This window comes from Electrophorus electricus, chromosome 11 (genome assembly GCF_013358815.1).
Source record: "Electrophorus electricus isolate fEleEle1 chromosome 11, fEleEle1.pri, whole genome shotgun sequence".
Lineage (NCBI taxonomy): Eukaryota > Metazoa > Chordata > Actinopteri > Gymnotiformes > Gymnotidae > Electrophorus > Electrophorus electricus.
In genome coordinates, this window is record NC_049545.1 from 2,727,538 (window position 1) to 2,740,382 (window position 12,845).

Genomic DNA, 12,845 nt, shown 5'->3' on the forward strand with positions numbered 1-12,845 from the left:
TAACACTTTGGTCTACTGGTTCTGTGGCTTCACTCTCTTTTCCCTGCGAGTCCTTTGAGTTGCTCATTGTTGGATATTCCTCTAAAAATGATTTTTGTTTAGAAGGCCAAATGACATATTTCTGACAAAACTGTCCAGGACATGAATAATGACCAATATAGTCTACACGTAAATGTTTGGAAAGCACTACAGTAGGCTTAGAATAGACTGATTAATGCGCCAGTAAATAAAGGCTGACAATCAGTTCATTCAAATTGCCTCTTGAAACTTCTTAGTTATGCAATAAAAAATAAGTCAACAAATCTTTGTAGGCTTGCTTATTCTCAATAAATCCATTTAGAAGCAGTAATGAGGATTAAGCATTAAGTCTGCTTTAGATTAGATACAATGTTTGTATCTGAAAACTGTATTGTAAACTGCCTACAGATGATACTGTGCAAACATAGACAGGAATAACATGCTCTTGGGCCCAATTTTACACTTTGATAAGGTTTGATGACCAGATATAAGCTCATCCAACTGAGTTCACCACACTGTTTCTCTGGTAGATATTGTAAGTGACCATGCGGGGGACGGAAGAGATAATCATATTCCACACCCGATCGATAGGACAACTGAGCCAGAACTGTGGTTGGTGGAGACGGCGGAACTGTGCGGGCAAAAATACTGTTTACAAACATGAAAAGAAGTTTATTAGGAGGCGAATAAACCTCACATGTGCGATTTTAATAAATCAGATGGTCCTGACTTTACTTTCCCCAAATGTACTTGACACGACTAAGAATGTAGTCACATCACGTTTGGCATGGATTAATTAAGAAACTGGTAACGTTGTTTTTTTTTCTATGTCAAAAAGTCTTGCTGCAAATGACCAATTTCAAAGGCCCTTAGGCTGGATAACTGTTCCCTCACTCCCGGAAACTCAAAGTTGGCAAAGTAAAGTAACTACAAGTTAATGACAAACTTTTAATTTGATTTAGAACAACTCACACAGAGGAGTTGGCTGATGTCGCTGACAGAAAAAGCCTTGTGGATAGTGGAAAGTGTACCATAAGCGAAGTAAGTTTGCTCTTCCTTTTAGCATTTACACTGTAGAAGAGCAGGCAATCTAACTCGAGTGACCACCCTTGAATGGACTTACCTGCAGCGCAGGACGTTTGCGCCAGTTAACAGGTGAGCTGACAGGTGCACGTCGACATTGCCCAGTGTGGCTGCAGCACCGCAATATGCGTATGGGTGGCAAAAAAGTTATATGCGTCTCTAATAAACTGATCATAGTCTTGCCTACTGGTTACTATTTCGTAATATTCTGCTTTACTCTTCATAATGCTAAAATATAATGTTATTATGTTTTATTAACCTATATTTTAATAACTATCATCATGTTGAATAAAGAAATGATCTAGTTCCTTTATTAAAACATTTAACAGCTTTGCGTAGCTTTTGAAGGTGCTGATGTACCTTTTACATTAGGTAATAAAAAGTGTGGATTTATTTAGTTGCCGAAAGAGTGAGCATGATTCCATACAATAAGAGCAGAAAATCCGCAGCAGGTAGGGCAAATGAAACAGGCCGTAAACACGACACAACACAACGGGGCTGACAGCCTGCTTCCTGTAAACCATCCTTCCCTATGCGATGAGATGTGAGTTACATTAACCTGTTCTGTCAGCGCTCATCTGAATAACATATTACACAGCGCAGTACAATTCAAGGGCAGTGTATGGGGAAGCGTAATTCCAGAGTCGTTTCTCATCCCCTGACAGATGAGGCCTGTAATCGTGGTGCACGGTGGTGCGTGGGCCGTGCCGGACGCGTTGGCCGAGGTGTCCGTGGCCGGGGTGAAAGCTGCTACTCGTGCAGGGAACGTGACTCTGATGAGAGGCGGCGGAGCGCTGGACGCCGTGGAAGTGGCTGTGAGGACGATGGAGGATGATCCGGCTTTTGACGCGGGTCAGTGTCGTTCCAGAGTGACTTCGATAAACTCACATGGTCCGTGTTTTCAACCCATTTAAAAATGCACATTACAAATGGTGTAATGCATGTTCATAATTCAGAATGAATTTAGCCATTGGTTTAGGCTGGCTTGTTTCTGACAAAACTGCCAGCGTCTCGTTTTCCCTCTAAGTTGAAGAGTAACCTTTGAAAACATCCAGTGCCGGAGGTCGCCAGGGACTTCCTGTGGAACTTGAACTCAGACTTCATTTTGCTGTAGGCCTCTGACACTTTGTTGGTAATGATTATTCGGGGAGCAAGGTGAGAGGTGCGCTACTATTCATCAGATTACAGTAAGCCAGGAGGGACAGAACAAGACACTTCATTAACACAGCCCGCCTGTCAGGGTCTATCTCATTTGTGATGGCTAACTGCCACCATAGGTGAAACAGCAGATCCTCTTCACGGCAAAGAAGCAGAATCAGCACTTAATCAGGGGGGATCATTTTATACACGGGAGCAGCCAGGGGCTCAGGGTGATCAATAGATGACTAATGCGCTGCTACTTAGTGAGGAGACGAGCCGTGGTCTAGGTGTGAATGACGTGGAGCTCCTATTAGGGAAATAAGATGGTTCTCACTCTCCTAGCAAAATAAACAAATAAAATATGAGAGGACAGTGGCATTGTAAAGGCCATTTTACCAATTTATTTGTTTATCTTATTCCATAGCTTTTCTTGAACTCGAGGCTTATTGTTTAGTTATTAATCCTAAATCTTATTACTCAGTAATTACATTGAAAAGAACATGAAATTGATGTAGCAAGCTGAGTCTTTACTCAGCAGGTCAAGTGTAATGGATCTCAGTAGTCAATCAGGCTTTTCTACGTGTTGAATGCATATCTTGTGTGGTTAAGGTAGGGATTCTTAAAAGGCTGTGTGCTGTAGTATTCACTATTCCATTGTAAGCAACAGTGCTCCTGATTAAAGCTGTCAGCCAGGCTGTGGCCACGCTGTTCCTCACTCTTCCCTCATTTCACTCACTCCACTTCTGGGTACTCTCTCTGCGTAACGCTTTGTCTGGGAATGCTCTGCCCTCCAGTAAGCCGGCCAAGCTCTTACCAGGGGAGCTCTCAGCTCAAAGCAGGCGATCCAACGAGATCCCACTCATACGGTAGTAGATGCAGCTCTCCCAGCATGTTTCGATTGACTTGCGCATGTACACTCGAACTCCGAGTGCGTGGAGTCTCGGAGCCGAGTGGGGGGTGGGGGAAGGGTGGAGGGATGGCGTGGCAGGGCAGTGGTGGGTGGAGGGGTGGAGTGGCGTGTGGGTGGTGACTGTCTTCAGATTGATGCTAGAAGGGGCTCCTTCCACTGTCTCACTGCAGGCCATGGCGCTGTGCTGAATACCGATGGGGAAGTCGAGCTGGACGCCCTCATCATGGAAGGACGGACGCTGGCCACAGGAGCTGTATCCTCAGTCAGAAACATTGCCAACCCCGTTAGCCTTGCCCGCGCCGTGATGGAAAAGGTGCACTCCCCCCCCACCCCCACCCCCACCTCCGCCCTTTCCGCATGCACCACTCTTCTGCGCTGGTGAGGGTTAGCTGCCACACAATGCGTCTGAACTATTGATCAAATGGGAGCTGTTTTGGTTTCTTGCGACTTGCTTTACATGACTTATCTCTTGCTTGCGTTGTTTTACATTGATCTGTGCCACAGATGAAAGGACTTTACCTGTTTCTCAGTTTAGGCACTGTTCTGTAAGCCTCTCTGACATGCACAATTCCTTATGTTTGGCACCACAGTATTAGTCCAGTTTGCTAGTTGAATTTCACCATGGAAATGACAAATGATAAAATCTACCACTTGAGGTCTGGCTTTACCAGTTACCTTCAATGTAAATTGAATGTGAAGCCCCGGAATATAATGGGCAAAGTTACTTGGTGTGTGAGAAATCAGCAGTTTAACTTGTATTACTTACAATATGCAATGACATACCTTTCTATTGGAGATTACATTCCCCAAAAAGCCATGGGATTCACCTTGAAGCTGAAAAGATATTTTTGAGTCAGAAGAATTCTTCTACCTTTTTAAGCCTTAACACGTTCATTCATCTGCAAATGTAAGATGACAGAGTCAAAGGGCGATTAATGCTGGCACATTTTTAGATGGATATCGATCAGCACTTTACAACGGTGGACATGAAAGTCTTATGAATGCACTTTTCAGACAGCGCCCAGAAATCAACACCACTGAGTGAGCAGCCCTTTGTTTTCTTTTGTAAGACTTTGTTAACAAAATATGTAATGGGTCTGTCCTAACTCGTTTCTACCATCCTGAGACAAGGGGAAAATGCCTGTTGGTCTCTTGTACCAGTAGTAAAGAAATATGGGGGGGAATGTTGAAATGAGCATTTCTGTTTTGGCTTGCCTGCTTCATCATCTTGTAATGCTGCCTACCAATGTCTCGCTTGAGATGTTATCGTAAAGCTCGGGAAACACAGCAGAGAGCTCATTACAGAAGACTAACAGCATGTCATACTGCAGTAGAATTTGCCCTGATTTATTCATCTCACTGACACTCTCAATGTATCTTTCAGAGTTTATAATTACTTGTAACCAATAGCAGATTTATATGTCTTCTGGAGACAAAAAGAATTTTTTTGGTCCTTGGTTATGAAGGGCAGTATCAGAGCAAATATCAAAAAATATAATGTTAGGACAGTTTTTTTGGGGGCCAGGTTTTTGGAATTTTGAATCTATTAAACCAGGTTTTGCAGAAATTTAAATGATTCCTGTAATGTCATTTTATGCTGCTTACCGTTCTGCTATTGAAGTAGAACTCTATAAACTCTATTAAGTGGTTTAAAGAAGTCTGATACGCCAATTTTTCCTTCCAAGGCTGTAGACTCGGAGGAAACAAGAAAGGTCCAGATTACATTAGAATTGATTAGGCAGAGCACCTGTCTTGACTGCCCCAAAAGACCTTGGCCTAACTGGGCATTGGTAGGTCTGTTTAATAGGCAGTATTAAAAATTCATCAGGCTGTGATCAATGCAGCGATCGAGCTTCACTGACCTCATGCTCCTGCCAGTGATCTAAAATGTACTACATCTGACAGAGAAAAATGACATTAATAACCACTTTAATATTTAAAAGTTTCCCAAGCTGGATCCCACTCAGTTTGAACAGAACAGTGAAAATAATAGAATTAGCTACAAGGTAATATTTTGTTCTACTGCATTGTATTCTGTCTTGTATGTGGAAAACAGACACTGAAAATAAGCATAGATAAATATGCATAGATAAATATTTCTCGCTTTATTTTTTTTGTGCTTCAGTGGTGCTCATAGAGCGTTGAGATTTATTTTATTGAGATTTATGTTTATTTGCATTTATTATATTTTTTCTTTTAAAGAAATAGGCAACATTAGTGTAAAAAGAAAAAGAAGAATTTCCACCTTATTTCTGAATAATGGCCCTCCGTTTGGTGTCACAAAGCTGCCTGGTGCAGTTAGTGTGCTGAGAGTGTGCTGAGAGTGCAGGTCGTGTGGTGTCTCAGCCTTGTTTGTCTGCTTTCGAGCTCTGCTGCTGACTTCTACACTAACGCCTCGTGCTGCATTGCGAGTGACCGCAGCATGCAGCGCAAGTGTGATGTCATTTTGTCACTTGGCGTCTGCGACATGTCTATTAAAATTTTATGCAAATTTATATTAAGCATTTTAATTATGTTTTGAAAAATTATGAAAAGTTCTAATTACATTTTAATGCAAATTTATATGAAGCAGCCAAGCAGACAGAATAGTTGATTCAGTGTCAGTATAGTTGATTTTAGTGAATGATTGCCAATCTTTTATTTTTAATTTTTGGCACACTTGTGAAACTTGTCTTCCTTTTCATTTGTGGTTCTTCAGACTAACCACGTCATGTTGTCCGGAAAGGGGGCGAACCTGTTTGCAGAGAGCATCGGTGTTCCAACCCTCCCCACACATGCCCTCGTGTGTGAGCAGGAGAGGAAGGAGTGGGAACAGTACAAAAACTATGATATTGGCGTCAAAGAGCTCTTTAGAGCCCAGTGGTAAGTAGCCAACAGAGGCATGCTCTCACTGTGAGTCTGCCAGGTATCAAGAATAGAGTTCATTCCATTTCCGCTCATTGAAATTGTGAAATGAGGAGGTAAATTAATTAGTTGAAATCTCTGACATCTATTTGGGCATTTAAATTGCAAAATGTCTAATTGAATTATTATTTATGTTTGTAAATTTACTTTCCATCAGCCTTTGAGACTTAGCCTTGATCTGTTTTTTCATATAAACCTTTTTTTAGTAGCTCACATTAAAGTGTAATGAAAATTTGATGATAAACTCATTATAATAAATCATTATTTATTCCAGGTTCTCAGAAACATAACCTTTTGTAAAACTGTGCAAAATCAGCACATTGGGCCAGTCTATTGACAGCTCAATTTATCACACAGCAGTGCATACACCTGCTTGGAACATTACGTTTACTCTTGTATCAGGCTCTTGGTTTTTTTTTATTGATTTTACATTTATTTCGTTTACTTATTGGCTTGGTCCTATTCCATTACCATTTGGATTATTGCATATGTAGTTCCTTGTTCGTCGTTGCTTTGTGTCTGCGCGACTCTGTGCTCAGCGTGTCTGTATCGCTTGTTCACCTGTGAACGGGCTAAGACGAGCTCGGCACACCTCGCCAGCCCCCGGGCAGAGAGCGTGACCCTGCCACAGCTGCACCGGGATAGGGGGTCGTGCCCGTGAATTCACGCTGCTGCCGCTGAAGCAGGGAAGGTGGAGCCATGGCAGGCTGTAACCCCACCCCGGTTGGGAGCTGGTAAAAACAGTGCCGTGGGCGGTGCTAAGTGACAGGCGACTGAGGCGGGACCTTTCAGCCACCCGCTGTGCCTTCATTATTGATGGGCCTATCCGCGCTTGGGCCCTCCCACTCTTGAACACACTTCCTCTCTGCTTTCCTTTAGGCTCATTATACTGCAGCCTGTCACCTAGACCACCTGACCTTACATATAACACCAGCCCGAGTGTCACAGCGCTCGCAGATGACAAGGCGCCAGATTAACAAACAGACACGCACACACTCACAAATGCCAAGAAATACAGTGAGTTATAGTCAGTAATAATACAGTAAGCCGGGTTCAATAATACGGTGAGTTGTATTCAGTAATAATACAGCAAGCTGTAGTCATTAAAAAAACAGTGAGTTGTCTTCAATAATAATAATAATAATAATAATAATAATAATAATAACAATACAGCTTGCTGTATTCAATAGTAATACAGTGAAACGTTTTCAGTAGTAATACACTGAGATGTGAGCTACAGACAGGTACATTCGATAATAATACAGTGAGCTGTATTCAATATTTTATTGTACTTAAAAATTGTCAAGTTTGTGTGAGATTAAATAATTGCATTACAATGTAGCCTTTTCCTAATTGACCTTGCTCTGCACACAGTAGAAGACAGCTTAGCCCATGATGCACAGAATTGTGTTTGAGACAGAATTACGCCACCTGTGGCTCATCACTGACAAGCGTTCTCATTCTGATGTCTGCTCGCCCCATTGAACTGTTTATGGAGATTCTAAGATTTACTACGTAATTCTGTAATTACTTTGCAGTATGAAATATAGTCCGCCGTCAGACTGCTTTTAAACTCAGTTTTCACCTGAGCCGCTGAGCTAGATCCAGCCATCATAGGTGATTTAAAAGAGCAATCAAGCGGCTGTCAGAAGTGATTGATGCCTCGCCTCACATGCCTGACGAGTGAGTCCTCGCCAGCCTGTGCCAACACGTCCCCTGTGTGAAGAGTCCGTGTGCTCCTGTTTGGCTGGCTGAAATGCCCGGGTGCCGCTTCATAATTTCACCTTCAGATGACCAGATGACCTTCACGGCACTGCACCTGACGTACAGACACACGCCTGCATGTCACAGCATTGCTGTCCTGAGCAGAGGATGGTCCCTAAGCAGTTGGATAGGGACTCCATTGTTGTTGACTTGGCTCTGCACTTTTTAATAGAAAGCAAAGCCTAAGTTAATAAGGACTGTTTACATTATGGTTCAAATATTGCAGATTGAAGAGTTCTTTCATTAAAACTTAATACTTTAAGTTAATTGTTATTGTTTCATTCAAATCTGTTGTTCAGAGCCAAAAGAAATATTGTCACTTCCTGGTTCCTTCCAGGTTGCACAATACTGGTTCAGGACAGGACATCTCGCCATGTGCTGAAAAGATTATGCAGATTTTGTGTAGAATTGTAACCATCTTATTCTTTTGTGATGCGTGGCAGTTTTATATTGCTAGGGTAAGCCAGAAAGGCAATGTGTGTTCTCAGTAGTGCGTTTGTTGGGGCCACATAAATGCGGTAGGTGGGGCTGCGTAAATGCTGCAGGATTTTAGGCACTTACCCCACATCCTTTCTTGACAGACTAATGATGATGATGATGATGATGATGGGTTATTTTCAGGTATGAGCGTGGGTGGGGATGCGAATAGTGTGAGATTCCATCTCTCACATGTCTGTTGCGATGTCTAATGTCATAAAAGTGTCAAAAAAACCCTCATGATAAGAATATGTACAAAGACACACCTGGGAGGATAATAAATATGTTTTCCATATAGATTTTAAATGGTTTATACTCTGTGAAATATGCAAGAAAAAAAATTTCTGTGAAGATTCAAAGAGGTGCATTTGAAAGATGGAAATGTTAATAATTCACTTTCTTCTGTATACTTTTGGTTTTTGTTTTAGTTGGATGGACAGAAGTGCATAAATTCCCAATATATAAGGAAAAATCTGACATTTACTTATTCCAACTTTTTGTTTTGTTTTCCCAGGGCCCATGACACAGTTGGAGCCGTGGCTCTGGACTCCTGCGGGAATGTCGCTAGTGCAACTTCAACTGGAGGGATCAGGTACAAAATGGTGGGAAGAGTTGGAGACTCTCCTGTCATAGGTGAGCTGCATTAGTGATTAACTGACCAAGCCTTCATTTGAACAAAAAGAGAGAGAGAGACCCCAGCAATTGTGTTTGCAACATTTTAATGTTAAAGCTAAAATTCTGTATGTGACATGAAAAATGACGTTCTCTTCAAATAGATTAGCCAAGTATTGATCGCGACATGTTTGGCAGGGAGCTTTCTTTTGAGAGCGGGGTGGATTAAACCTGGGTATTATTGTGTTCTCTCCTGTGGCGGCGATAAGGATCGGGTGGATATGCAGACAATAGGAGTGGCGCAGTGTCGTGCACGGGCCACGGCGAGTCTATCCTCAAAGTCACCTTAGCACGGCTCATCCTCTCTCACATGGACCGAGGTACTGCACCAGCCGCACCTCAGCGGAGATGAAACTGTCAAGCCTCGTGTCTGCTCTGTTGTCTTGCATGTGAAAGCGACGTCTGGCAAGCCAACATATTTAGGCATTAGACTGATGGACATGCAGTAAAGATTACACACCGAGAAGATGAAACGAAACACCTGACACGAAGCGAGAGCTAAATCCACCTAGTGGTTGTCCAGGAACCTAATCCGTTGTGCAGATAGAGGGAGTGATGGGTCTCTAGATTATTCTCCTTGTGTACCCATCCCAGATAAACGACTTTGCTTTGTGTTTGTTGATGTCAGGGAATTCTAAAAATTGAGAGATGAGCGTATAGGGAATGGGCCCAAAAGTCTGACCACTCAGGTCCGATCATTTCACACGTCACAAATCACAGGTTACTGTCAAAATGCTCCTTATGAATTTTTTAACAGCCTCTTTGACAGCAGACATCATAAAATTATTTCAATTGTTACAGGATACCAAACCACTCCGCTAAACTAACGCTAGCTGACCATTTACACGAAGCAAAAACCTGTTTCCTTTTCTCTCTCTCATTTTATTTTACATCAAATAGCATAAAGGTTATATGGCCTTTTATGACGAGCCTGGATTTCGTAGTGCAATCACCTCAAAGTGAGGAAGATGACGTGGCCACTGCTCGCGCCTGCTGGGTGTTGTTGTGGCTTTCTTGCTTTTCCTTCTGCTGCAATGTTCTTTACGTTTTTCATGCAGCAGACTGTGAGATAATGCCACCCCCACCCACACGCCACCCGCCACCATCCAATTTTGCATGGTTCTGCTGTATTAACGTTAAGTGGCATGAGGATCTGACACTGCTGTTGCCAATCACTTTAATTGGTGTGTGAGAGGCAAGGAGATTGTGCAGGCAGCTACAGCAGGCTGACGATAATGAGGCGGAGTGCGTGTGGAGGGGTCAGCGGGGGCTGTTGTTTGCTCGTGACTCCCTCCGCGGTAATGACTGCGCAAAACGGCAAGAGATGCTTCGCTTCTCGCGCCGCGCCCGCGTGCGCCCGTCCTCCTGAATGCCAGCCTCCACGCCGCCAGCTTTTCGCGCAGCGACGCTTAACGCAGGCGACTCTTCTGTTGGAGAGAAAACGGCCCCCTTTTCTTACTAAATTGTGTGCACTCCGGTTTCCTGCACGGCTATGTGCGCAAGACAGAACCTAGGCCGATTTATGTTCGAAGTTTCAAGCAGAAGCAACATTAAGACAGAGGGTGCACCATTTATCTTTTTCTGACAGCCTCCCGTTCCTCAGCAGTAGTGAATGAATGTGCATAGCCCGGTTTGAGCAGTCCGTCCTGCTCTGTCTTGTTCCCTGACTGACCTACGCCGGAGCCAAGGACTGCACCGCTTTATCACACAGCACACGGAAATGAAACTCCCGAGACTCTATTTCTGTTCCAGTGTTCTACGGGGACCTGGCACAATAAAAGTAACGAAATGTATAAGTCTAACATTTGAGCCTTTGAATTTTAAATGGACCGATTTTATTACTGCAGATGTGAAGAAAAACTAACATGGCGCTTCTCTGTAGGTGACCAGTGCAATATTACACAGTATTATAGAGTACTATATCACTTCTGTTGTGTTTCGGCTTTCTGTATGTTGACACTGAGTGCGCACATTTTAAATTCTTTCATTCCTCTTTTCTTAAGAGGAGCCCTGGTCAAAAATAGGGGGAAAATGTATACTTGCGCAATTATAGTTGCCTGAAACCTGTTTATTTACCATAACACTTAGTGGATGTTTCTGCTACTAATATGGCCCTTATGCGTACCTACACCAAATAAAGGCGTGCTGAAATTCACTAAGTTAAGTTCGCTAAGTTGGTTTTGCATAATGAAAAAAGCTGCTGAACTAGCTGACTTCCAGTTTGCCTGTGATAGGGAAGGCAGCATGTGAGGCAGTGGAACGATCCCTGCGGTACATGGGCGAACGTGTGCAGGGGGGTGGAGGGGCAGTAGCCGTGGCCCCCACCGGGGACTGGACTGCCTGCTTCACCACGGAGCGTATGGCCTGGGCAGCCATCCACGGAGGGATCCTGCACTACGGTTTGAATCCTCGAGAAAAATTTAAAGAAACATTAAAATGATTCCACATGTCATACCATCATAGGTTATATTGTTATTCCTAGCTGATTATTGTAGTGATTTAATACTAATACTTTAGATTTTAAGGTCACTATGTATTACGTTTGTACTTCTTTTCTATTTACAATTAGCTTTACTAATCCAGGCTGTCTAGGGTGTGAATCCAGAATTTTCTTGCAGACTATATAAAACAAAGTTTATAGATAAAAATGCTTATCTTTTATAGATAAAAAATGCCCTTCTGTTAATCTTGTCAATCATGTCAGTTATATAGAATTAAAACCTGTTGCAGGCATCTGTAATGATGTATGGTTAGGGTAGCCAATAGTAACAACAAAAAAACGGTGAATTCTGACTAAAAGCTGCCGTCTGAAGTCCTGTCCAGCGGTTCAGATGTGATAGGACATCTTACAGTATCTCTAAAGACCTCAAACTCAGCTGGCGTCATTAGCTGAAGCCTCCTCATCTATGGCTTTCAAAAGCAGGGTCCATGCTGCTTTGTTAGAGAGAAACATGCATCGCTAGAGCAGGACATATGGGGTCATCCCCTCCGAGCTTCAGCAGAGAGTGTTCAGAGCTGAGAGTGCTCAAGGCTCACAGCATTTGGCGTTCACACAGTTCAGAGTTGACAGTGTATCCTGAAGTCCCAGCTATCCATAAGCCAGCAAACCAAAAAGCCAGTGTGTTATTCCTGCAAGAACTGTGAACAATGCTGTGTTTTTTTGTGATTTTCTTTACTCTGTTCACGTGTTTCTAGAATAACTAATGTTTTCTGAAATGGAGATAAAAACTAAACTGATACATTAGTCCAACCAAGGGAAATGGAGGATCTTTTCTGTGTCCTGAGTAACCCTCATATCCTGGTTCCTCTCAGGCAGTAAACCTACACTACACATACCAAGCTTTGGCCAACTGGAGTGCTTAAATATCCGCAGGGTGACCACTAACCGCCTAATCAGTGCTGTGGAGATCAGCTAATTCAAATCAGTGCTGTGGAGATCAAAGCAAAGGATTCCATGCTGGCACCAAGAGTCAAGTAACTCTGTCAAGTAACACACATCTAAAGGGTGCATTCTCAAGTCAAAGGGGTAAACAACATGCAAAATTAATAACGCAGTGGTAGGGGCGGGGGGGGGGGGGTGACTTCTAACATTTGGATAGACTATGTCTTTATTTTGCTTCACTGCAATTTTGAATATCTCTACATCTCTTACTGCAGTACATGGAATCTTCTTTGGACACGCACACACACACACGCACGCGCACGCACGCGCGCACACACACACACACACGCTGTAGCACTGCTTGTGTGCTTTAGACCTGAGTCACTGCCTTTTTCTGGAGCCTTTGCCTCCTTACTGTGCACATGCTGTTACGATTGTTGGCAAAATTTAGGTACTGACTGACTGGGCACTTTGACCAAAAATTTGACTCAAAAT

At 43.0% G+C, this 12,845-nt stretch overlaps 1 protein-coding gene across 2 annotated transcripts; it reads left to right on the forward strand.

Moving 5' to 3' along the window:
• Window positions 1-1,008: 1,008 nt before the first annotated feature.
• si:dkey-103j14.5 (isoaspartyl peptidase/L-asparaginase) lies at window positions 1,009-12,518 on the forward strand. 2 transcript variants are annotated; one of them, XM_027000450.2, is made up of 7 exons: window positions 1,009-1,059; window positions 1,767-1,953; window positions 3,322-3,464; window positions 5,850-6,013; window positions 8,811-8,929; window positions 9,178-9,288; window positions 11,203-12,518. In XM_027000450.2, the coding sequence occupies exons 2-7, from the start codon at window positions 1,767-1,769 to the stop codon at window positions 11,406-11,408; spliced, it is 930 nt and encodes a 309-aa protein (XP_026856251.2). In that variant the 5' UTR covers window positions 1,009-1,059; the 3' UTR covers window positions 11,409-12,518. The 2 variants fall into 2 exon arrangements, with proteins under 2 accessions (XP_026856251.2, XP_035387648.1); XM_035531755.1 differs by having other exon boundaries at window positions 1,015-1,173.
• Window positions 12,519-12,845: the final 327 nt, after the last annotated feature.

Coding starts and splice junctions, on each gene's coding strand:
- si:dkey-103j14.5 (XM_027000450.2), top strand. CDS start 1,767: ATGAGGCCTGTAATCGTGGTGCACGGTGGTGCGTGGGCCGTGCCGGAC. Junction 1,954..3,321: donor TGATCCGGCTTTTGACGCGG/GTCAGTGTCGTT, acceptor GTCTCACTGCAG/GCCATGGCGCTGTGCTGAAT. Junction 6,014..8,810: donor GAGCTCTTTAGAGCCCAGTG/GTAAGTAGCCAA, acceptor TTGTTTTCCCAG/GGCCCATGACACAGTTGGAG.